This window comes from Schistocerca cancellata, chromosome 11 (genome assembly GCF_023864275.1).
Source record: "Schistocerca cancellata isolate TAMUIC-IGC-003103 chromosome 11, iqSchCanc2.1, whole genome shotgun sequence".
In the NCBI taxonomy this organism is placed as follows: Eukaryota; Metazoa; Arthropoda; class Insecta; order Orthoptera; family Acrididae; genus Schistocerca; species Schistocerca cancellata.
This window is the reverse complement of record NC_064636.1, coordinates 62,140,719-62,166,326: the sequence shown is the minus strand read 5'-3', so window position 1 is coordinate 62,166,326 and position 25,608 is coordinate 62,140,719. Positions and strand designations below refer to the sequence as shown.

The following is a 25,608-nucleotide window of genomic DNA, read 5'->3' as shown; positions in this document are numbered from 1 at the left end:
TAGTCAAATAAAATCTGGCAATGCTGAGGCAATTAAAATAGGAAATGACACTTAAAGTAGTAATAGAATTTTGCTATTTGGGGAGAGTAAAATGACTTATTTTTTTAACATCGAGTATAGATTTAGATCTTGGGAAGTCTTTTGTGAACGTATTTGTATGGAGTGTAGCTATGCACGGAAGCGAAATATGGACGATAAATAGTTTAGACAAGAAGAGAATAGAAGCTTTTGAGATGTGGTGCTATAAAAGCATGCTCAAGATTAGATGGGTAGAACACACACACAGCTAATGAGGAGGTATTGAATAGAATTGGGGAGAAGAGGAGTTTGTGCCACGACTTGACTAGAAGGGATCGGTTGGTAGGACATGTTCTGAGGCATCAAGGGATCACCAATTTAGTATTGGAAGGAAGCATGTAGGGTAAAAATTGTAGAGGGAGACAAAGGGATGAACACATTAAGCAGATTCAGAAGGATATAGGTTGCAGTATTTACTTGGAGATGCACTTTGCAAAGGATAGAATAGCATGGAGAGCTGCATCAAACCAGTCTCTGGACTGAGTTTTTTTTTTTTTGTCTACAGTCTCACTGTCAGCACTTAACATTTTTACCACACCATTGATGGGAATCAGTGTAATGAAGAGTTGTGAATCAATCGATTTGACCATTTGATGCTGTGAAGTTGGTTATACCCATTTTTGCAACACACTGAAGTGTCTTTCTTCTCAGTATGTTTCCATAAAGTGGGATTCTCCACGCACTCGTGCTCTGAAACCACTCTGCAATGAGTTATCCTAAAGATCGTTGGCTGATAACTGAATGTATGTACACTTTATCATGTAACCAGATTGGTCTTGCATTGGCTTTGATGTTGGGCTGATTTCTCACAGTCCTTAATTGAACTTTCAATCCAACATGTGAATCTGCACGTTATAGAACTGTCATTTCTTTTCTTCCACAGAACTAAATCATAGGTACTTATTGAAGTTACTACAGAAAGTGACTTTTACATTATTGTTCGTTTGATTATTATTAATGGGACAGTACTATTTTTTTTATTTATTTTTTGGTCATTGTTACAATTACAGCTCCCTTGTAAAGTTCAAAGCAGCAGTCATTATATGGAAAAGGTACAATATAAATTAAACCAATTACTGTTCGTGAAGTTTCAGAATTCTTAATTAAAAATGCAGTAATAATTTTTATTTCTTAGTGACCAGATGATGTTTTTAGTGGTCCTCCTTGTGACTTGTTGGTACGATTTGGAACATCTTCTCTTGATTGTCTTCTGTTATTAATTGCAGCAACTTAAATGATCTAACATTAATGAATCTAGTAGCAACCATCGTTCTGCTCACTGAGTTGCACTACAACAGCCTTAATTTCAGTTTTTTTATACAATTAAACACTTCTTTTGAAGATGACCATCTCGATAATAGGCTTTGAGGGATTGTTCTTACTGTCATTTGAAGGGTGCTATTCTTTACTAGGTTCACAGTGTTAGGTTGGTTCGACCTGATGTCAGACGTAAATATTCCTCCTCAAGATGATCGGCAACATGACGACAATTTCTGCCCTATTCCTCACCCAGGACATCCCTGCTCAGAGTAACCACCTCATCAGCAACGTGGTGTAGATTTCGTGTCTAATCTTCTCTGTTTACAAAGACTGACAACTGTAGTGTTTTAATGAATATGTGTGTTATTTATCATAATTTTGTAATGTTGTCAGTAGTAAGTCTCATGTTAGAACACAAGTATCTATCTAATGTGGGTGTTTTATTTACACAATTAGACACTATCACAATGAAGAGGGAAGGCCCCCGTGTGTGTGTGTGTGTGTGTGTGTGTGTGTGTGTGGGGGGGGGGCCTCACATCAGCTGTCTATCATCTCAAAGGCAGTTACTGAGTGAGTGCTAACACACACAAACATTCGTTTTCTTTTTTAGTTCATTACTTTGAATTTCCATGTCCTTAAATTTCTGGCATTGCTTCATAATTTGTGTTTTTGCAACATTGGTGGAATTAACAAGAACATCTACTGCTGTAGCCGTGGCAGAACTTTGTGCTTTCTGAACTTTCCAACTTCTGTGACCCATTGTATCTCTTGTCAGTTTGTAAATTTGTGAAAGCTTGTAAAGTGAATATTTAAAGAGATGCTAGTGAAGGTTTGGTGTGTAGCAAGTACCAACGGTGTCCAGTTAGTCAGTAGACATTGATTCTTACTCATCCTGAAGCCTTCCAGACTTGAAAACTTTATTGCTCAGATGTTTTGGCTTGTCAGCACAACAAATATCAATTGACTGTAAACAGTTCTTAACATTATGAAGCTGGTATCTGTACAGATATCATTGGTGATCTTGCAGCTATCGAAGAATGAAATTATAAAGAAATCATTATGAAATCTAGACCTTTAGCTGCTTACAGGCATTGATAGTGTGCCCTGTGTCAATATGTTTCATGGTATTTCAACTTAAATTTTTTGTACAAAATACACCCCCCAAAGTGAAATGGAGCAGAACTTATGAAAGAGGAATATTGTCAGCTTAAAAGTGTATGGCATACAGAGTGACCACTAGAGTATGTGTAATTTGTTGAAGGCATTGAAACTAAGTTTATTTTTACCAGAATTAACACTCATAACTCCCAATATCGTATTTTAGGATCTATTTTAAGAGATTAGAGTGTCCCTACATGCAGTCATAGAAGCAAAGAGGTACTACTAAAGAATCATTCATAAAATACTTGAAAATGGCCTAAGGCTGAAACTGTACAATTGTATGTGAAATAAAAAGAAAAGCAGCTGAAAGGCATCACGAAATCATCAAAAAAGTTTCAAAATACTATGAGAAATGCGCTGAAACAGGGAGGTAATGTTGCCAGACTCCACCACTGCAGTGTAAGCCCCAGTAATCTTCATGTAACATATAACAGTGGTGTTTTTGACATGACTACCTTTTTGTTTTTGGCAGTACAGTACTTTGTTTTTACCCACTACCCAAAATCAGTGCCTGCACATTACTTAAGTGTTGTATGAAAATTTTGAACACAAATATTGTTGTCACATCACTTTTGTCCTTAAACTAGTTTGTGAATGCCTTTGGAAAATGTAGGCACTTCCATTTCACAAGGCTGCAGTATCCTGATAAGAGCAATAGTGTTAGCCATATAATAGCATTTCATGTTCCACTGCGTACAATATTTTGCTTAAAATCATCTTTTGGTACCTTGAGCTGTTTACACCAGACTTATTCCATGTCAACTGGACCAGATTTAGATATAATACCCAATCAATCATTTCCAAATATGATGAAATTTATGGATTGGGTGCAAAATGTCATTGATGGATATGTATAAAGTTTCTTCTTGGTACATCCTTCCAAAGACCATTTCCGAATTCAATGAAATATATGAATTAGGTACAACAATCCCTTTGATAGTTACAAAGTTTCATCTCAATACTTCCTTTGGTTCCATTTCTGCGGCCTCTCACAGACAACAGCCGAAAATTTGCACCACATACATGCACGCCATAACTTTTATGAAAGGTACTTCTTAAATTAAAAGCCACTGTTTTTGTGTATTTCAACAACTTATAGTACTGAATTGGAATATGGTACTTACTAGATTTTTAATACATTTTGTGGCAGCTGAACTTCAAGAATGGCAGAAAGTTCAGTGTGTCACTTGGAGAGTTAGAAATCATAAATTTATGAACAGATGCAGCCAACAATTGGTATTACAGGCATGTCGTCTTGTGCTTTTTGTACAGTAGTGTCGGTTGTCTGTCAGAATATACACACCTGCAAGTTTCATGAAAATGTTTAATTTTGGGTGGCTTTAGGGGCCCACATCTCAACTGGATGTTCTTCAATCTTAATCATCGTGGTTTATCTAGAAGCTATATAATTTAATTTTTGACCCATGTCTGCTTAGTGCTGAAACATCCCTCAAACATACCCGAAAGTGCAGACACTATACCAACAGTAACATTGTTCAAAGCCACTACTTTTCATTTACAGTGTATACACCTGAGTGGGACATGAATGAACAAAAAATAATTTAAGTGAAAACTAATCTTATGTCCTTAAAAATATGAGTATAATTGTATGCAAATCAACTGCGCAGCAAGTAGCTGTAAAAGAAATGAAAATTCAGGCAGTTGAAACTCCATAAAGACTCTGACTGTAATATTTCTCCACTACAGACTGAGTAAATTGCTGATACTGTCTTGTTCGGATTCTGAGTAAACATTATATTTGCTTCCTTATGTAGTTGATAGTGAGTTTGTGATTTGAAACAGAGTCCTGACAAACCACCATTTCGTGTCACAGCACCTGAAAGAAAAACTTTTAGGTGTTGAAGTGGTCATTTTGGTGGGGTAAGAACTATTAATTTGTCATTCAAGATGCTCTTAGTGTTTCATTGGGAGAACACTCGTGCCACACTGCTTCCATTTGTAGTTTATCTCGATGGTAAAGAACTACTATACATCTAAAACATTAACGACTGCCTTTACCATGATATCATTGCAGGTCATTCATTCATAATGAAGTTGATTCAATATTTGAAGTACGATAATAGGAGAAATCGAGCATAATTACTACTTTAGTATTGAATCTGGAGCCTAGGAAAAGAATTTCAAAAATGTTATCAATTTATGTGTGCATGAAAATAACTTCGGCATCTATTCCGAGTAAAATTTCCCTGGAACCATCCATGGAAAATCTCTTTGTGATGCAATTAAAGGAACAGGTAAAAGATTGGCAGCTTGTGCTTTTATCATTGGTGCCGATGTTTCTTGGTATTGGCTTCCGGCTGGCACACTGCTCACAAGGGAACCTCCCCATCGCACCCCTCTCAGATTTATTTATAAGTTGGCACAGTGGATAGGCCTTGAAAAACTGAACACAGATCAGTCGAGAAAACAGGAAGAAGTTGTGTGGAACTATGAAAAAAAAGCAAAATATACAAACTGAGTAGTCCATGTGCAACATAAGCAATACATGAATAATGTTAGATCAGGAGTGCCGTGGTTAGCGTGAACAGCTGTGGAACGAGAGGTCCTTGGTTCAAGTATTACCGCAAGTGAAAAGTTTACTTTCTTCATTTTCGCAAAGTTATGATCCGTCCGTTCGTTCATTGACGTCTCTGTTCACTGTAATAAGTTTAATGTCTGTGTATTGCGACCGCACCGCAAAACCGTGCGATTAGTAGACGAAAGGACTTGCCTCTCCAATGGGAACCTAAAACATTTGATCACAAGGTCATAGCTCAACCAATTCCTCCACAGAAAAACACGTCTGATATATTCTATACGACACTGGTCACGGCATGTGTGTCACATGACAGGAATATGTTGTCGACCCACCTAACTTGAACACTTGAGGAATGGGTAAAAAGATTCTTCTACCTTGCCCGATTTAGGTTTTCTTGTCGATGTGATAATCACTCCCAAAAAAGTGATCGCATCGGACGGACGGACAGATTATAATTGTCTGAAAATAAAAAATTAAAACTTTTCACTCGAGGGAAGACTTGAACCAAGGACCTCTCGTTCCGCAGCTGCTCACGCTAACCACGGGACCACGGCACTCCTGAGCTCAACTTACCCACTATGTTGCCTATCTTCTCATGGACTACTCAGTTTTTATATTTTGTTTATTTTTTTTCATTGTTCCATACAACTTCTTCCTGTTTTCTCGATTGATCTGTGTTCAGTTTTTCAAGGCCTATCCACTGTGCCAACTTACAACTAAATCTGAGGGGGGTGCGATGGGGAGGTTCCCTTGTCAGTATTTACAGCAGAGCTGCTCGTCCTGTATCAGGCCACGGAGTATATCCGGCGACACAAGTACACCGACAGTCTCTTAGTGCAACAGGTCCAGGAAAACTTTTCACTTGTTCACTCTTCATGGAGCCACGGTGATGTTAATGCGAATTCCTGGTCGTGTCGATCTCCCAGGAAACGAGGTTGCTGCCGAGGCTGCAGTCCTTGTACCTCAGCTCACTAGTTATTATCTTTGTGTTGCCATCTGTCAGGAGGTGGTGCCACTTTGGCATCACTACTGGTCCTCACTTCAAGGGAGTAAACTCCAGGTTATGAAGCCGGTGGCTTGGACAACCTCCTCTTAGCCCTTCCGCAAGAGGAAGTCATTTTAACTAGGTTGCCTACTGAGGACTGTCTTCTAGCCATCGCCATTTGCCAAGTGGTGCTCCTCTACCACTTTGTACACATTGCACTCAAGTTTTAACTGTCTGCCATTTCCTGACGGAATGACCTTTTTAAACCTTTACATTCCCGCTTGGATTTGCTTTCAGACTTGCTGGCCGTTTTAGCAAACGACATGCAGTCTGCCGACTGCGATTTAATTTTTCCCGTCGTAGCGATATGGCGAACATCATTTAATTTTTGGTTCTGGATCTCCGTTCCTCTGTGGTGTATTTTATAGACTTTTCTCCATGTCCCTGTTTTTAGCTAGCTTCTCTTATGTAAATTGGAGTTGATGTTTAGTCGTTTTTTTAACTCACTATTTGTTCTTGCACCCTAAAAAAATGCTGAGACAAGAAAAATCACCTCTTCAGTCCTGTTGGTTTGGACAGGATCAGAGTAAGCAGTGTTTCCAATGATGCTGCTGAATTGGTAATTAATGCATTTCAAGCAGGTGAATAAATTCCAGTCTTAGTCAGCTTTATACACCCTCATCCCCTCCCTGTTCTTTCCACTGACCATTTAGTAAGTATACTGGGTTCCAGAGCAACACATATGTAAAACCATAAAAGCACCATAGACATCAGAAAGCCAGTGTGATTATTAAGAACATAAAGAAGCCAGTATCCGCAATTAATTTGGTCTGAAGTGGAGAATAGTTATCCCAGTTGTACAGTGTATTTAATGTTCTAACTTTGTGGATTTTCATTCATTTTATTGCTGCTTATTGCTTTAAATTGATTTGTACATAACTGCACTTGTGTTTTTAAGGACATAGAAGCAGTTTCCTCAGAACTTATTTTCTATTGACTCTTTAATGTCATATTCGAGCAAAAAGCAGTGTGTATGAAGGTAATAAATTTGAGTGATGTTTTTCGGACATTAGGAGGCATTTGTCAAAAATTGAACTCTATAACTTCGGAAGCATAAAGACTACTCTTTCTAGATACAGCAAGACAAAAAAGATTAAAGAACATAGAGTTGACATGTGGGGCCACTAAACTACCCAAAATATGGCATCCACAATGTTCTAATGTAATTGGCAGGTTCACATATTTTGATAGGAAAGGGTTGAGGCTCCTGTACAAAAAGTCCAAGAAAATAGCAGGATATGATACCAATTCTTGGCTGAATCTTCCATAAAAATGTAATTCATGGCTAGTTGAACATGGTCTCTGCAAGTTGAACAATGAATTTTCTGCTAGTATTTGAAAAAATACAGTTGTCACTGTATAAATTTAAAAATACCATCAGTAGTGTAAGTCAGCACAAACAGTTGTTTAAGCATACAAAAGCAGGGGCTTACAAGCTAAGAGTACCTTTCACAGTACCGCATGCATGTAGGTGATGAAAACTTGGGACCTCTGTCCATGACAGGCTGTAGAAATGAAACCAAAGGAGATCTCAAGCTAAAACATTGTAAATATTCATCCCAGACATTGTGGAAACTTTCCATAACATTTCAGTAGGTTCAGGAATTGTGAAGCAGGAATCTCTGGTCTGCGAGACATGGAATGACTAAAGATGGAGCTCAGTATGTATGTGGGAATGCCGTGTCCTACATCACATATGTTTTGATGCAATTCACAAAGAAAGTACCAAATAATTAGAGTTTTCTCCAAAAATATGTACAATAAAATTATTTCAGAATTGCTTGGAACTGATAAAGCTGAAACGTTAGTTCGAAGTGAATAATAAAAATAAAAGAATCGGCTTAGATTACAGTTGAGTGATGCAAAGTGGTCTCATCGCAGGAGTTGCAAGACGTCGGCGGCACCCCCGTAGTGAGTGCACGCACCAACGCACCAGCTGTGGAGGTAGTGCACCGCCGTGAGCACTTCCCAGCACTGAAGGGTTCGTCAGCCGGAACTGCTCCGGGCACCGGCTCGACAGTTACCGGTGTTACCGGCCCACCGTCAGCAGCTTCTCCCAGAAGGAAACCGCCGTCGGCGTCGACACCTCCGTCGCTGGTGTCACAGGAGAAGCCGGGGTTGCCCACTGCAGCCTCAGTGCCGTCGCAACAAGCTTCGGCGTCGATAGTTCCTCCCATCTCTGTGGTGAGTGTTTTCCTCTGCCTCTTGTCAAATTGTCTGTTAGATTTATTTAGTCAAATGTGCTTCTGAAGTTTTATGCATTGTATATACTAACTGGCTAATTTCATGAGACTTGCGGGTTTGGATGAGAGGATAGTACAATGTGAAAAATAATCCTTCCTTTTTAATATGCATTCTCAAGTGCAAGTCAGACTTCATTGCACAGTCTTATTTGACAAACAATATAATGCAAGCCCAATATTGATTTGCATCTTCAGTGTACATTTGTTTTCTGGCAATTTGCTAAAGTGCACACGATGTTCCTCCTCTTCAAATATCTAGATTGCTGGGAGGTTAAAGTCCTTCTTAAGTGACCTAACGCAACACTACCAAAGTGGGAGTGGTGTTTCACAAGCAGTGAAACACCTCCCCCCCCCCTTTTTTTTTCCTTGGCCAGTTTTTTGATTGAAAAAATGGGGAATTTGTTAAGAGATGACATGGGATATTCCTGCTTCAACCGCTATAGTTTTTGAAATGGCAGACATAGTGGAGGCCCATTCAGAGCGGAGAGCTGTCGTTCAGTGTCCTTTGGCAGAAAACCAGAGCACTGCAGACATTTGTCGGCACTTGCAGAATGCCTGCGGAGACCTGGCAGTGAACAAAATTACGGTGAGCCATCGGGCAAGGCATCTGTCACCATCGCAGCGAGGTGGCACTAACCTATCCGGCCAGCCGACAGCACACAGTGCAAACTGTGGAAACTGTGGAGTGTTAGAATGTGCAGACACTCTCATTTAAGATGATTGACGGATCACACCCACAGCACAACTATACATTTGTCGGTAGTGCTTGACATATTCGTCCACCAGTTGGGCAGTTCCTCACCGCCTAAGTGAGAACTGTTCAGAGCAGTGAAGGACCTTCTCTGCGGAATTGCTTACATGTTATGAGGCGGATTGTGACAATTTTTTGTCAAATATCGTTACATTAGATGTAACGTGAGTTTATTATTCAAATCACACCTCAACACCTCTCCCCAAAGAAAATGTTCCAGTCCACACCCTCAGCTGGTAAAGTCATGGTGACAGTCTTCTGGGATTCTGAAGGGGTTTTTCTGTTTGATTCCCTCTCATTGTGCAACGATAAACTCTGAAGTGTTTTGTGGCACCCTCAGGAAAGTGGAGAAACGTCCTCGATGTGTTAGTCGCCACTGAAATGCAAAGAAACTTCTTCCTCTCTGTGACAATGCGAGGCCTTTCACAAGTCCGTGCACCTGAGAGGAGCTCACAAAAATCTGTGGACTGTTCTTAGTCATCGAGCAATCTAGCCCAGATCTCGCACTTTCAGACGTACATTTCATTTGGCCCAATGCAGGGTGCACTCCACAGGAAACAGTGCACGGCTGATGTGGCGGTTATTGATGCAGCAAGATATTGGCTTTGATGTCGACCAGTAGAACGTCGTCGTACGTACGTAAGGCCCTCCCAATAAGGTGGTGTAAGGTTGTTTCATTTATCGGTTATAATTTTGGAAAAATAATGTTCTGTAGCCATAAGAGTGTGGAATAATATGATGTATTAAAATCGTAGGAACAACCAATGTGTGCCCAGAAAAAACTTGTTGCATTACTTATACAGCACCCATCACAGATGTTATACATATGACATCACTTTCCAAATTTATTGTACAGCTATAGTGTGGAGTGAACCCCAAATTTGTTACACATCATTGGTAAACTATACAGACTTCGAGGAGTCTGTGAAAGTTCAACAAGTGGCAATAATACATTATCCACAATCAAATATTGGATTAGAAATTTACACAAATGATTCTAAACATTTAACAATGCTGTACAGTAGTTCTGCGCTGACTGACTGAATATGACAGCAGCTCTGCAGAAACTGACTTCACAAACATTATTTAATGATCATTAGGTGCGGACTGATTGTGAATTTTTCCTTCATGGATGGCACAGAACTTAATGTACAGAAGACTAGACTAAAGCTGGCTGGATTGTTCTAGAGTCAGTTAAAGCTGTAAACCCTTCCATGTAATTCCAGCGCATGCAACTGAATTATCTGATTTTAAAGTGGTGCTGAAGCATTGTTGCAGTGCATGTAAGAAAGATTTTTGAACACAGAATGATCAAAGTGTCCCATAGTCTTGCCTGTCAAATAACTATTGTAAACTTTTACTCTGAAACAAAACAGTTGAAAAATGTTGTCGTATTCGAAAGAATAAAGACCTTGGCTGATGTATCTCGTGCTTTCTCACCTGAAGACCAGCCATGTTAATCAGTTGCAAAACAGAAAAACCAATTGACGATGTTGCCATTTCTTAAGTGCTAGTATTCTACAGTAAACTTTGCAACATCTGATACCAAGAATGAGTTTGTGTGAGAAACAGAGCAATATTCCATGATATTTTCTTATTTTATTGTAAAAAAAGTAAAATAAATTAATGGTTTTTGTTGACTACATATCTACCAGTTTAAAACATTACTGCTGTATTTCAGCATTTATATTATCACAAATGATACATAGTGACACGGTATCAATGGCAATCACTTCCCTGGTATGGAACTTAGAATGTTCTCAATAAATTACTTATTTTGTAATTTGTCTCATAATTTTTTTGCAGTGGTGAGGTGAGCAGCATGATTCTGTGGTATCAGAATACCTTCTCAATCAAGGTGCAACCTAGACTGTTTGTTGCATCGTCCACAGCACCTACGTAGACTGGTGTACGACAGTCGGATCAGAAAACGTTAAAATGCAAACTTTTTGAAATTTCAACATAAGACTAGAGTGGCATTTAATATATTTACATTATGTGCCATTATTTTGATTAACAATTGGTTAAATACCTTTAAGGCAATAAAATTAGTTGTTTCTACTTCTATGAGTGGAATATTGTATGTGCAGTCCCAGATCACGTAAGAAACAGATTGCCCGATCGCTTGGTCTAGCAGGCAACCCTTGTCAGGGAACGGCCACCAGGCGGCAACAGCGTCGCACCCTTCCTTGTGCAATCAACCAGTAGATGGCACTCCGTTCTGTGAAATATGTGGCAACATCGGCTTAACGCGTGCAGCTTTCCACTATTTGGCGTCTGTGAAGTACAGCTGTTTCTGACATACCAGTGGTAGTGGATCGAGTCGTCATGCCGAGGACCTGCTAGTATATCAACTGTGAAAGGAGTAGACGAACAAATCCTGAATTTAAAATGTTATGATTTCCCGTCAAAGATAAAGAAAGGTTACGCGAGTGGCTTTTAAATTCAGGTAAATCAAATTAGTTAAGAGTAGGAATTAATGAAGAGCCCTAAGCATTCGATCCTATCTACATTTTGTCGATCATATATTCTGATATAACGTGGCAGCCCTTCCTGTACAAGAATCATATCATATAATTTTTAAATGAAATCTTTGCTGCGATTTGGACTTTTTTAAATGTTCAAAGACAAGCGTAGTAGAACTGTCTTAAAATCTGAAAATTATAAAAAATATGTAGTTCATTCATATTGTATTTAAGTACCAAATAAAGATCCTCCGTTAGGCTGCACAAATAAGTTTTGTTGCCTTTCCTGGATCACTCTACCACGTTTAACTAGAAAAAAGTAATGTGTTAAATCTGAGCTAAACAGTACTGCTTGTGACAATAGTAGATGTGCTGACCGCAAAGTTAAGATGTTTACCATCACAGAATTTTTTTTCCCCCTCATGATATTTAAAGTTTCACAATATTTATTTTTTCGAAGATATCGTTGTTAATTGTGTACATGAAATTATATTTGTTTACAACTAACAGTAAGCAAATGCAAAATGTGGTTATACTTAAGAACGCTTTCAGAAATACTTAAAAAGGAAGCAAAATCTGTTTCTTAAACCTATTTACAGTCTCAATGTGAAAAATATCTTATAGTTATAACTCACCTAATCCCTATACATACTTCATGCAAAATAAATAATTACGTCGGTAATGTCAGGACGCGAAACCCACTGCTCAGTGCAATATTTGTCAGTAAATTAACGGATTATATTTCAAAGACGTTGAGGTTTTGAAAACTTTCTAGTGTTAACCTGCACGTGGAGATCTTTTTTACCACCATAATCCGTATCAGAAGAGCTGTATAAAAAAGAGGAAATAGACGGCATGGAAGGCGAGTGTAAAACCTATGCGACTGCAATACAGTCTGCATTTAAACAGTAACTCACGAGAAATATTTGTGTGTTACTTTTCATTTATTTAAATTTGCATATGATTGTGAGAAGTATCCCTATAGTAGAAATAAACTTGGTTTGTAGAATTACAGGAGCTAATCTACATTCTTCGATTGAAAACTCGGGAAAAACCATAGCCAATCATGGTCTACAGTCAGCTGTGTGACGAATGCACTTCGCGTGCAATGCTCTAGCCGAAAACAAATCAGCGTCATTCACGTGACCGAAGATACAGCGTTGCCAATTCCGCGACATGGACAGGTCAGTTAGCATTGTAGTGTTGCCTGCGACGTCTGTTGAGACGGGAAAAGTATTTTTACGGTTGCCTGTTCCGCCGTAAGGATGGTCAATCTGTTTCTTACGTGATCTGGGGTGCAGACTTACACTTGGGATTCATGTAAGGCTGCCAAGAATTTTCTGGGAACTCAAATTCTCTGATATAAATATTTTAGTAGCTCACATTTTATTTTAGTAGTAAAATTACAGAGTTGTATTTTCAAAATGATTACTTTTTAAAGATTTAACATTCTAGAATTCTTATGATTTCAGTAATTTTGAATAGTACTGACTTCGAAATACAGCTTCCAGAAAAGATGTTGAATAGAAAGAAGGAAGGAGGATTTTAAATAATGTGTGTCACTCCTAATACAAATAATTAAGGGTAGTTCTATTTTAGAGTCAAGCGGTTTTCGTGGATAATAAATTTTGAATATTTCTTTATATCCACTGTTTCTGTGAAAAAATAAATACAATATTACTTGTGCTGTTATCGTTTGTGTGAATTAAAAGTTGAATAACATGATTGAGTACAGCTTTAAGAACAATGTGGAGTTTTTGTGTGTGCACATTTATGTATTGTGTTTGTAAAAGAGAAAGCTGAAAAAATAGTATTAATTGTGGGATGGTAATATAGCAAGTGAATGTACTTGGCATTGTTACGTGAAATTGTCTGGCTGCAGCTTTCCTCTTCTTCCGTACCTCTCTGAACTCCGAGCACTGTGGGAGTGTGGCAATTACCTTCCTTTTCCTCCTCACCTGCACAACCTCCCATCACCACACTGGAGTGCTAGTCGGGAGCACGGCTGGAACGCCTGCGACCATCTTCGGCCTTCCTGTTCCGATTCACCCATTCACCCTTCCACTCTGCAGTCAAGAGTGCTAGGCACAAGTGTGGTTGGTGTGTGTTTGCTAGTGTGCCACAGGTTGGTGAGGCCTGATATCAGTGGCACGACTTTTTGCTTTATGTGGCTGTAATTATTATATATGTGTCTGTATGCCTTGACAAGTGCCCGATTTTTGGCAGTGACAGCTATTCATCAGTGACCGGTACATTTGTTACTTACTAAATTGCACTTAGTCCAAATTACAGTGGCATTTTTACATAAATATGTCAACTTCCTACCCATATACGGAAATTGATTCAGCAGTATTCACGTTTGTGTCTTTATTAAAATTTTTTTTATTATCTGTTCATATAGATCACTTCCAAATGGCTGTCGAAACCAAAAAGGCTAAAAGTGAGAACATACAGACAGTGAGCCAGTAATTATAACCAACTAAAAGCAAAATTTTGTCATTGAGAGTTGTATCCAGCTGTGACCCCAGTTTGAAGGAATGATGTGAAGGCACTATTGCCCAATATTTAGTGAAACATCTGTTCCTCATCCCTGGACAGCTGTTACATGTACTAGAATGCCAGGTTGTGTGTCCACTGTCAGGGAAGATCCAAATACTGAGTGCCATCCACTGGCTGGAAGTTAAGTGTGGCCCGTAATGTCCGCAGGCGTTCCACCCGCCGCAGCGCTCCGGCACTCCGCCGGTGGCCGCCTCGGAGCCGGCCCCGGCCGTCAACGTGCCGCCGGCAGTCGCACCGGAGTCCGCCCCGCAGGCCCCCGCCCCCGTCCCCGCTCCCGCCCCCGCACCGGCTCTGCCGGCCCTCGCCAAGCCCCCGGCGGCTCCTCCCACTCAGCCAAAGGTAACTCCACACGCGCAGGCAGCGTGCTTGGGGAGGACAGAGAATGGGCCAGCAAACGGCAGCGTGCAAGTGAAAAGCAAGAATTTGGTAAGCATGTGGTAATGCCACACAGTGATATAAGTTTTCTCTTGCAATGTGTCTTACCAAGTTGTTGGCATTCCCTTGCTTCGTGAGGCCACACATACTAAACAAAATGAAACATTGTTGGGAAGAATGACAGGTACCTGCGGTGATTTACATGTGTTGGGGGGAAGGGGGTTAGCATAGTCTGGTGATTAGAGGAAAAATTCTTAAGTTTCTTGTTGTTTCAAAACGATAAATCACGTTATAAAACTGTAAAATCGTCAGGAGACAGAATATCAGGCTTTTTCATTTTTGTTTATATATATATATATATATATATATATATATATATGAATATAATAGAGGGAAACATTCCACGTGGGAAAAATATATTTAAAAAGAAAGATGATGAGACTTACCCAACAAAAGCGCTGGCAGGTCGATAGACACACAAATAAACACAAACATACACACAAAACTCTAGCTTTCGCAACCAACGGTTGCCTCGTCAGGAAAGAGGGAAGGAGAAGGAAAGACAAAAGGATTGGGTTTTAAGGGAGAGGGTAAGGAGTCATTCCAATCCCGGGAGCGGAAAGACTTACCCTAGGGGGAAAAAAGGACAGGTTTACACTCGCACACACACACATATCCATCCACACATACACAGACACAAGCAGACATTTATGTCTGCTTGTGTCTGTGTATGTGTGGATGGATATGTGTGTGTGTGCGAGTGTAAACCTGTCCTTTTTTCCCCCTAGGGTAAGTCTTTCCGCTCCCGGGATTGGAATGACTCCTTACCCTCTCCCTTAAAACCCAATCCTTTTGTCTTTCCTTCTCCTTCCCTCTTTCCTGACGAGGCAACCGTTGGTTGCGAAAGCTAGAGTTTTGTGTGTATGTTTGTGTTTATTTGTGTGTCTATCGACCTGCCAGCGCTTTTGTTGGGTAAGTCTCATCATCTTTCTTTTTATATATATATATATATATATATATATATATATATATATATATATATATATATATATATATATATATAAAGTGAAATTTCTGTGTAGCCTGTAGGGGTGTGTAAGGCAGCAGATGAGCTTTTCTCCAGCTGAGTAACATTTTCCACCCTCCTTCTCAAATCTCTCTCTCTTTCCTCCCAAAGGTTGGAAATGTACAAATAGTTTCTTCACTTTTGAATCTATCTGTTGACAGTACAAAGATTTCATTTGTGACAGGAAGCACTGTCTCACTGTCATTTCATTGTAATTTTATAGTTACGTTGTTTCACTGTGCTATGTTAACACATCGACTGCTAATAACATGTTTTCTCTTACGTGATGGCCTGGCCGCAGGCGCCAGATAATTACCTCTTAGGAAATAAGTTCTGTGTAAAGGAAGATACAAAAACATTCGTAGTAAAAACATGTCATTTACAGGTCTTTGACATCGGGGACAGATATGGTAAATAGTCTGAACGTGGCAAAACAGCATTTTTATTTTCACATTTAAAATAAACGAACAGAAAAGTTTGTACAAATATTTTAGCTTTAGACCTAAAATATATACTTTCGTGTTACTAATGGTAATGAAAATAGTTTTTTTAAATTGATGATATGCCTTCAAGCATTCTCCCACCACAGTCAGCTTCCCTTCACAAATGGGACAAAAAGCACCACGATTGAGAGCTTGGTCCCCCCACAGCTTTGTTGGCAACATTTTTTTCTCAGTGGCATGTATTGCCTGTAAATAATGAAAGGTGCTATCTGTCCTGATATTCTTCTGGGTGTCTGGCTACATATACCACCCCCGAATAAATTTTTCTCTTAAAGCTAGAGACTTGTACTCCTTCCTGCTGTATAAAACTGATGGACATTGTGCCGACAAATTTCCATTAGATGTAGAGCAAGTTCTTTCAGCCATCTAATAGTCTTTGCAATGCTGAATAATAGGGCAAGGTTTCATCTGATTTATCAACACATGCCATTCCATTTTGCTGTCCGTGACTATATTTGGTTTCAAGACAACTTTGCTGCTTCAGTTGTGAACTTTCACAATTTTGGCTGGTGCATATTTTCTTGAGTTTCATAGCAACTAATAATTTTAGATTTTCCTTTCTGTTTGTGCATAGTGTTCCACACACATTGGCTTTGTAAGTCAACAACAGTTTTGTAAATGCTACAGGATTATAAACGTTGTCCATATGAAGCATATATCCTTTGTTCAACAATGGTTCCATCAGGTGTAAAACAATTTCAGATGGATGAATCCACTGGGCTTCTCCTGTGACTCGGCACAGTAAATTTTTATTTTGGGTCCCAGACCTTTAGATTCACGGAGTTCATAAAGTTTTACACCATACTTGTGTTTCTTCTTATTGATATACCACCTGAAATGGCCGCACCACAAAACCATTGATTTGTCAGTGCAGAGATTGTTGTCTGGAACGTAATCATTACTCATGATGCTGTTGAAATTAACAAAACTGGTCTAATTTTGTAGAGTTGGTCATAGAATAGGAATGAATTGTCTTGAGAAGTGCAGGTATTTTAATAGCAGCTGAAATATGTTTCTATCCATCAGAGATCTGCAGTATGTGACATTGTAAGGACTTCTTGTGCTACAATAATGTTCTGTCAATGGAAAACACTGAAATCTCGTGTGCAGCAACAGCCCCAGTAATACTTTCATTTCCATACCATCTGTATCCATCCATGTCTACAGCCTGGTTGATCTTATCCTCCCACATTTTTCTGGTTCCTAGCATGCATGTAGATTTGTTTGTGCACTTCATGACCTCAGGAACTGTTCGGTGGGAGGGGGGAAGGAGGAAATAAATAAACAAGTGCCCCAAAATTTAGTAAGTCCAATTTCCATCCCCCATCCTTGTCGAACACAAGATCTCGAGGAATTTCATTCTGCTCACCAGTTTCATTTGTAGTGCCTGCTGCTGGACTACCCTGGTCTTTGTCTCATTGCGTTCATTGTTGTCTGCATCTTAATGCTCACAGGAACATGGTTCGTAGAAACTTCCACCATCTGAGAATTCGTCCCATTCTGATTTGTTCATGTTAGGTAGCTGTTAAAAAGTTCTATATCACTCAGTTACCTGTTACTACGAGCCATTTTATGAGGGTAATTGGACTAGTATAATGGTAGGCATCAGTGAACCATCTGTAAAAAAGAATGAATAACTACAAATACTTTGTTTGTATTGTTGAACATTCTTTGAAACCATACAAACTGGTGACCGATTGTAGTTGGCAGCTGAGCTGAGCTTTCTCCTCTGTACGCAAACTAAGAGATAACTCGCAGGCTCCGTTTTCCTGCCAAGAAAAGAAAAAATTAACTTGCAAAATTTAACTATAAATGACATGACAGATGAAACTGTATGAACATCTTAATATAGCTTATAGAATCAGTTTACTCATTTTGGCCAAGGCAGCCAATGTATTAAAGCAGTCCCAATCCTTTCTCTTACGAATTACTTACAAATCCCTACTGTCCTGTTTCTACAAACTAAAATCTGTTTAAGTAATTGATGGATGGGATGCCACAGTTTCCTCAAAAAACTAGCACCAAGTCCCCATGTAAGAGCTTTGGGGAATATTGTTCATTTGCACTGAAGTCTAAATGATGTGTGTCCACTGCCAAATTACTTCAGTTTCAGCAAGTACTTGCTGATCTGCCAGTCATTTGGGCAAATTAATGTCAGGGACTTGCTGCAAGTATTGGCAGAGGGTGTGTCTACTGGAGTTAATTGTGAGGTAGGCAAGTGGAAGGTCAGTCTCCTGCTCAAACACTATTGAACGAACTAAAATTGGAAGACTTCAGTTTGAAACAAGATTTGTTGTACTATGAAATATTCAAAACAAGATGCAAAAATTAACCTAGCTGTATCACGAGATCACCAACTTGTAATTGCATCACAGATTTTTGCAAACATTGTCTATTACTTCTGTAACAAATGGAACACATTTGTGTTTACATTAACTTTACAAAATCGGTTATGATTTTCCTGTACTGTCGTTCTGTTTCCTCTTCTGCTGAAACATAGTAATTGATAAATTCATTTTGCATTTCCTCACCTGATTGTGACCAGTTGTACACGTTTAGACGTTCCAGTGTTACATTTTTTTCGGCCCACCTGTCTTCGGACCATTCTCCTTTTCACACTGATACTAAACACACACAAGTTCTGAATGTTGGAGAAAAAACTTGCAGCAACTGACAAGCTTGGCAAGTACTGTCTTAAAGTTTCAAGAAACAGTTTCCACTACTTTGAGGAATCAACCTCTGCAAGTTCAGGAAATTGAGAAAATTGACTTGTTTGGGCTGTTCTCACGTCAAAGGATCAACATGCAGAAGTTTACTTGCTAGTGGACTCTAAACAGTTCTTGTTTTAATTTGATATTGCAATGATGAGCTTTTTGTTGTGGATACTCCACATTCAGTGCAACTGAAATTCCGGAGGAATATTCAGTTGGATGTGTCTTACCACAAAATTTAATAACTAACATTGGAAACATGGCCTCAGGAGCTTCTAAACTCAGCAAGATCATTACTTGTCAATGATGATAGTTTTTTTTAAGAGCACTGTACACTTCAGGTTTCTACTTTTCGTCTGTTTTAAACATACTGCAGCCTGCTTCATGTGTCTATGTGAGTGATGACAGATAAATGTGCTGAAGGTTCCAACATGTTACATTGAGTTCTGTATGCATTCAGTTTTGGACTAGAGACCTGTCATTCTTTCTGAGTACATTGTAGTTAATGGGGTTCTTTGTCACTTTGATTTTCTTATTTAATGCATAAGAATTCCTTGCTTTAAGAGGGATGTCTTCATTGATTGAATAAAGATAAGTTCTTGGGGAACTTGGAGTATTGATGTTAATTGACTAACATAGGTTACATCTGGCCCTCTGTCCGTAATATTAAGTTTGTAATTTAAGTAGAATAGCATCTTTGTGTGTGATTTCTTTTTATTGATTTATGCTTGTTATACAAAAGTTAGTTTTGCCACCTTCTCAAGTCAGTGTTACCAGCCAGGAAGACAGGTGTGTGATGAATTGTGTACACTCTTACCATGGGGCACATTTATCAACACCTTCATTGAAATGTAAGCTAACGCTGTCTTCATTAGTTAGAGATTTTGTCACACGTAAACAGTACTAAAACTGGTAATGTAGCCATGACTATTTTGTGACCACATTTGCTGTTACTCAGTTGTGACGATTTATTAAAATTTATGAATAAATTTTATGGAGTCAGTCTGCTACCTGGTACAGTTCTTTGTTATCCTGCTTAAATTACTTTATTTTTCCAAAGAGTATAAAGGCCTGGCCTCATTGTCAGCTATATATGGCAATTCAGAAACATTTAATTCAAATACACATTGTACCAGATAATTTATTTTACACAGATTGCAGCAGATTATTGATTTTATCTTTGGTGTCCGTTGTGATCACCTGCAGAGAAGTAATAGTGAAACACATTTGAGTGATAATTAAAATGTAGCTCATTTAAGGGCCTGTTGTCGACGTGAAAATGGAAATATTGATTCACTAAACTTTTCCTCATAATTAGTTGATGTATATTCCTCCCTCCACTCCTCCTCCCTCCACTACCCTCCCCTCATCCCTCCTGTCCCCTCCTCCATCAGTAACTCTATGGATTATGTTGTTCACTGTACATCAAATATTGTTAAGTACAGTAACACACAGTTTATTGTAACACACCATCACTGTGCATTAAGACATATGTGGTAAGAAGGCTGGGGGGGGGGGGGGGGGGGGGGGGCACTCAAAGTTTGACTTCAGAGTTGATGTGTTAGTGTTGGTGATATAACTGCACTTAAAGAACTGATAAGTTTGTAATTGTAGAGTAATTATATGTTTAATGTTGTCACATATATTGACTGACAGTAGTATTTCTAGAGACAGTGATTGCTTGCCGAAGTGTGTCGAATAATTTACTAAGTAACCTTAGGATAGTGAGTACAACTGAGTTTTCTCTGATAACCATCTTGTTTCTAGAATGAAATTTTCCCTCTGTAGCCAGTGCGTGCGTCGATAACGAACCTTCCTGGCAGATTAAAACTGTGTGCCGGACCGAGACTCGAACTCACGAGTCGTGCTCGGGTAACTCAGTTGGTAGAGCACTTGCCCGCGAAAGACGTTGGCCGAGTTTGAGTCTCGGTCCGGCACACTGTTTTAATCTGCCAAGAACTTTCGCCTTGATACTGTTGCATAGTGTGTGATTTGTGTAATTCACTAGCTAACAGTAATGAAAAAATTCAGAGCATTACAGAGTTGGAAGGAGGAGATGATTTGCTAATTCTAATAAAGAGAGTGAGTGGATATTTACAGTTCTGTGTTGACAACAAGCTAGCAAATGAAATAAGTGCTCTCTAACTTCATATACTCAGTTTTCTTTGCAGGCAGTCTGCAATGTTGCCAAGGCTGTAAAATTAGTACAGTATCACCTCAGTATGTTTCTATATTAGCCTGACACTGTCATACTTTCAAACATGTCACAGAAAAGAAATGATTTAAGCAGTGTAAAAAAGTGATAGTGAAGGCCTTTAAGACATTTTACAAAGTAGACACCAAGTGTATGTTAATAAGAAAGCTACCTAAAATTGTCTTTTGTTTCAAAGCAAATTCGTCACTCCTTAGTGTGTGTTTATTGCTACATGTTAGTTGGTAGATTTGTCTGCTACTGTGCATTTCCCTACTATCTGCCTTCTTAATTGCAATAATCATCTCTCTCTCTCTCTCTCTCTCTCTCTCTCTCTCTCTCTCTCTCTCTCTCTCTCTCTCTCCCCCCTCTCTTCCTCACCTTCACAAAGTGTCAAAATTAATGTTTTTTAAGCAAACACTTGTTCAGGATATAGTTTACATGAAACTAAGATTTATTTTGTAACTAGTGCTTACTTGGTTTACTTATGTATTATTTAAACTGCTCACACACTTGCTGAGCTTATTTTCATTCTTGTCAGTGTTCTTACTTATTAATTGGTATCAGTCAGCCCTCTTGTAACCCTGTTTCAAGGCTTGTTTTCTTTTGCAAGATGTTTTTAAAATAACCTACTTGCTGTCAAAAGATGAAATGGACTGATTTAACTGTAGCTTGAACCACATGTTGCATAACAGCATCCAAAGCAAGCTTTTGGCCTAAAACATAATGTGTATTGACAATTAAAATAATGCATAGGGTCATAAATATGTGCTGTTGAAAACACTGTTCTGTGCTTTCATCACTCTTCATTTCCTGTGTTTATGTATCTACACCATTTCAAATCTCTCACCCCACTGCTGAAAACATCAAAGTCCGGTTCATTTGTAGCTGTAAAATACAATATTCAGACCTAGATTGGATTGAGATGGGAATCATCACACTATAGTTTCTGCATTTACAGCTGGTGGTAGAACTTTTACAATGTTTTGTATAAAGTATTCCCCATAAAACAGTGACTTACTGATACTGCAGAAAGCTCATCTGATATTTTTAACATGTATTGTCCATTGGTTGAACTGTCTTATAGTGACTTAAATTGTATTCCATTTGATATTTGAGATCCAAAGTTGTAACAATACTTTGCTCTCTGTGTAGATAAAAAATCATTTCACAGTTTGTCTCCTACACAAACACCGAGTGTATCTAAAATTCACTTAAAGTTAATAGTTGAGTAGTATTTCTAAAGTTTTATTGTGTCCTATGTCAAACCATCTGCCTCATTAAAATACATTTTTACTTGCCAAAATAACTTGTTCAACAACAAATATTTCTTATGTTTGATGCCAGCTGTGTAAAAGCTCCAAAAAGTTTTTTTTTTTTTTTTTTTGCAATGCTGACAGTATCTAATGCGTATTTAGCATAAAGTTTGAAGAGTGGATCTCCTGTATAATTCCTGTAAAAATTGTAAAATTGATATTGGTTCATATTCACTGAGTGGGTCAAATCTTGGTTTTAATTTCAATTGGGGCCAGAACTATGTTTTTGCTTGGACAAGGCAAAATTATTGTGTCTGGAAAAGTTCCCCGCTTGAGAACTGGGACACACAAAGTGCTTTCGCAGCCAAGTGGCAACACGGTGTTGCTGGCTGAAACAGTCTGACCTGCTTGGTGTCAAATGCCAACTTATTTCAACTGAGCTATAACTATAAAGGTGTTGCTCACAGAGCTGTAAAATTTGATTCTTTTGGTCCCGTATCCTCCTCCTCTCAACCACACCTACACAAACGTGTATATTTCCAAGTTATTTTTTATCTTTACAATTGTCATATTACTCTCCCAGTAGCAAAGATCGATCAGTAGAGCTACTGGACATGACAAAATTTTTTTTGTGGAAAAATTCTAATTTGACACTAACCTCTGTTTTTCGTGCTTACGGTGCCCCCTCCTCCTTATTTTTACTTTGAGTTGCGGTGTAGTTGTCAAGTAACGCTGTTTTAAAATAGACTGAAAATTTAGGGAGTAGTGTCGAGATTTTACAAGTGCGTCTGATGACAGGTGCTGGGGCCACCCGCAGTGCCGGCGAGTGCGGAGCCGAAGCCGCCGGCGGTGGTGTCTGCTGCTTCCCAGCAGGCGCCACCCCCCGTCACAGCCTCCGCTCCCAAGAAGCAGGGGCCACCACCACAGGTGAGCTGCAACCTGTTTACTTAATCATCTCTCTTTATGGTGAGGTGTGTCACTGGCACACTCTCTCCTTGTACCTTGGGACAACCGCTGGTAATATTGTTTGGAAGTGTTATGTGGGGACGTGGATGACATTGAATTTGGGTCAGGTATTGAAACAATTGCGATAACCGATAACAAAAATTGGGTTTCATATCCTGGTGAGGTACAAGTTTGTATTTTTCTTCACTTACTTGGAAACTACTTTGCTGTGTACTTGTTCAAGAGCATTACTGTAAGTAATTGGATGGATAAAAAAATCTGCCCACCAAATGGTGGCAGGAGAACACGTGTATTAACAGATAATACAGTTCGCTAACTTCGGGAACCAGTGGCTTCTTCTTCTTCTTCTTCTTCTTCTTCTTCTTCTCTCAGAATGGTTGAAGGGGAAACAAGAGGGTTGAAGGAAAAAAACTAGTGAGGTTTAGGAAAAGGGGTAGAGTTCACAAAAGTCACCCAGAATCCCAGGTCAGGAGGGACGTACTGGGTGGGATAAGAAGGAAAAGCTGATTGTTTGAGAGTGAGAGTGCACCGAACGAGATTTGAAAACCTGATAGCTTAAATGCGGAAGGTTGGGTAATATGCGAGACAGAGATTACTACTAAAACATAGATAAGTCAGAATGATAGTTATAGGAAACTAAGAGTGAGTGAGGAAAGGAATGATTACTGTGAAGTAGTGCTGAGACCTAAGAAATTTGCAAAATAAAAAGCCAAATGGATGGTGAGAACCTAGGACATGGAGCCGCACCAGTGCAGTACTGAGAAACTGGTGTCTGGGGAAAAATCCTGCTGACACTTGGTGAAACAGGCACCGAGGTCCCAAATGCTCTTAAACAGGATATTGTGTGTTGCCAGTACACACAATCTGCCTCTGCACATTCATTCTAAGCGGTAACTTGGTGGTAGTTACGTCGATGTAGAAGGCCCGACAGTGTTAGGTGGCAGCGGCTGTATGACGTTTAGTTTCACAAGTGGCTCTACTCCCCACTGGGGAGGTGGGTGCAGGATGAGGATGTGATCTGATTAGCATATTGTGGAGATTGGGATGGGGACTAAAAAGTACTCTAGGCGTGGTGGCAAAGTCTGACAGAATAAACCTCATTTCATGGTACGATTTTAGGAAGTCATAGCCTTGTCGAAGTAGCTTATTCGTTCACAAAAGACCGAAATAATACTGAGTGACCATTGTGTTCTCCTAAGACGTTTTGTTCAGGTGCAGACTCTTTACAGCAACATACGACATTCTCACCTCAGCCTTCACTGAACATAATTACTACACCAGGTTAATTCAAAAGCGTGTTTCCCAAGTCATTACATTCAATCACGGTACTGCTGATCGCTTAGGAGTACACCATTTCTCACTCAGTATTATCCCAGTCTCGAATGTATTAATCAGCTGCTTCTACAAGGCTATGACTTCCTAAAATTGTACCATGAAATAAGGTCCATTCTGTCAGAGAATTTGCCCACTGCACCTAGAGTAGCTTTTAGTCCCCATCCCAATCTCAGCAATATGCTTGTCAGAATCTTATGTTTCTTCTGCACCCACCTCCCCTACCTTACGGTTACTATCCCTGTGACCTCCTCATTGAGAGACTTGCCCTGTGCATCCTCCCACCACCACCTTTGCCAGCTCTGTCTCCGGCAAAACATATACTATCAAATGGAGAGTCACTTTCAAAACAACACGTCAGATACCGTATGTTACGTAAAACTGCTAGACATTCTACATCGACATAACTACCACCGAGTTACCAGTTGGGATGAATGGGTGTAGGCAGAAGATGTATACTGGCAACACTCAATACACTGTTGCATAGCATGCCTTGCAGCATGACAGTCGTGACCTCTGTTCCTTTTTCACCACATGTGCCATCTGCATCCTTGCCCCCAGATGTCAGTTTTATCAGAACTCCATAGTTGCGAACCAGTTCTTGCCACCCACCTGGCCTTTATTTACATTAATTTCTTTGGTCTCGACATTTTGGCTCAGTAACTGTTTCTATGTTTACTCCCTTTTAATTTTCGACATCTTTCATTTTCTGACCTGTCTATTTTTTGTGCTCCCCCTCTATCACATACAATGCACTTAGTTTTTTGCTGTTACTAACTGGTGCATGGTGTGTTTTTTAGCAGTATTTTTTCTTGACAAATTACTCTATTACTGTATCTTCAGATATGCCCAAAACAACACACATCATATATATATAATAAAGGCGAAGGCGGCCATGGCAGATGCACAGTAGGCTTGACTCTGTCGGGAATCATGGGGTTCTAGGCTCGATCTGCGGCCAGGTTGGGGATATTCTTTGCCCAGGGACTGGGTGTTTGTGTTGTCCTCATCATTTCATCATCTTTTGGGAATGTGGTGAGACTGGACAGTGAAAAGATTAAGAGTTTGTACGGACACTGATAATCATGCAGTTGAGCGTCTCACAAA

General features: G+C 39.4%; 1 protein-coding gene across 14 annotated transcripts in view; it reads left to right on the top strand.

Annotated features, from left to right (window-relative positions):
- LOC126108459 (eukaryotic translation initiation factor 4 gamma 1-like) overlaps positions 1 to 25,608 on the top strand; it is a 647,729-nt gene that overhangs the window by 463,773 nt on the left and 158,348 nt on the right. For 12 of the 14 annotated variants that reach the window (XM_049913677.1, XM_049913682.1, XM_049913688.1 and 9 more), the window contains 3 exons: positions 7,965 to 8,267; positions 14,249 to 14,527; positions 23,002 to 23,130. In XM_049913677.1, the coding sequence (XP_049769634.1) occupies positions 7,965 to 8,267; positions 14,249 to 14,527; positions 23,002 to 23,130 (711 nt within the window). The remainder of the gene's footprint in view (positions 1 to 7,964; positions 8,268 to 14,248; positions 14,528 to 23,001; positions 23,131 to 25,608) is intronic. The other 2 variants (XM_049913683.1, XM_049913691.1) reach the window with 2 other exon arrangements.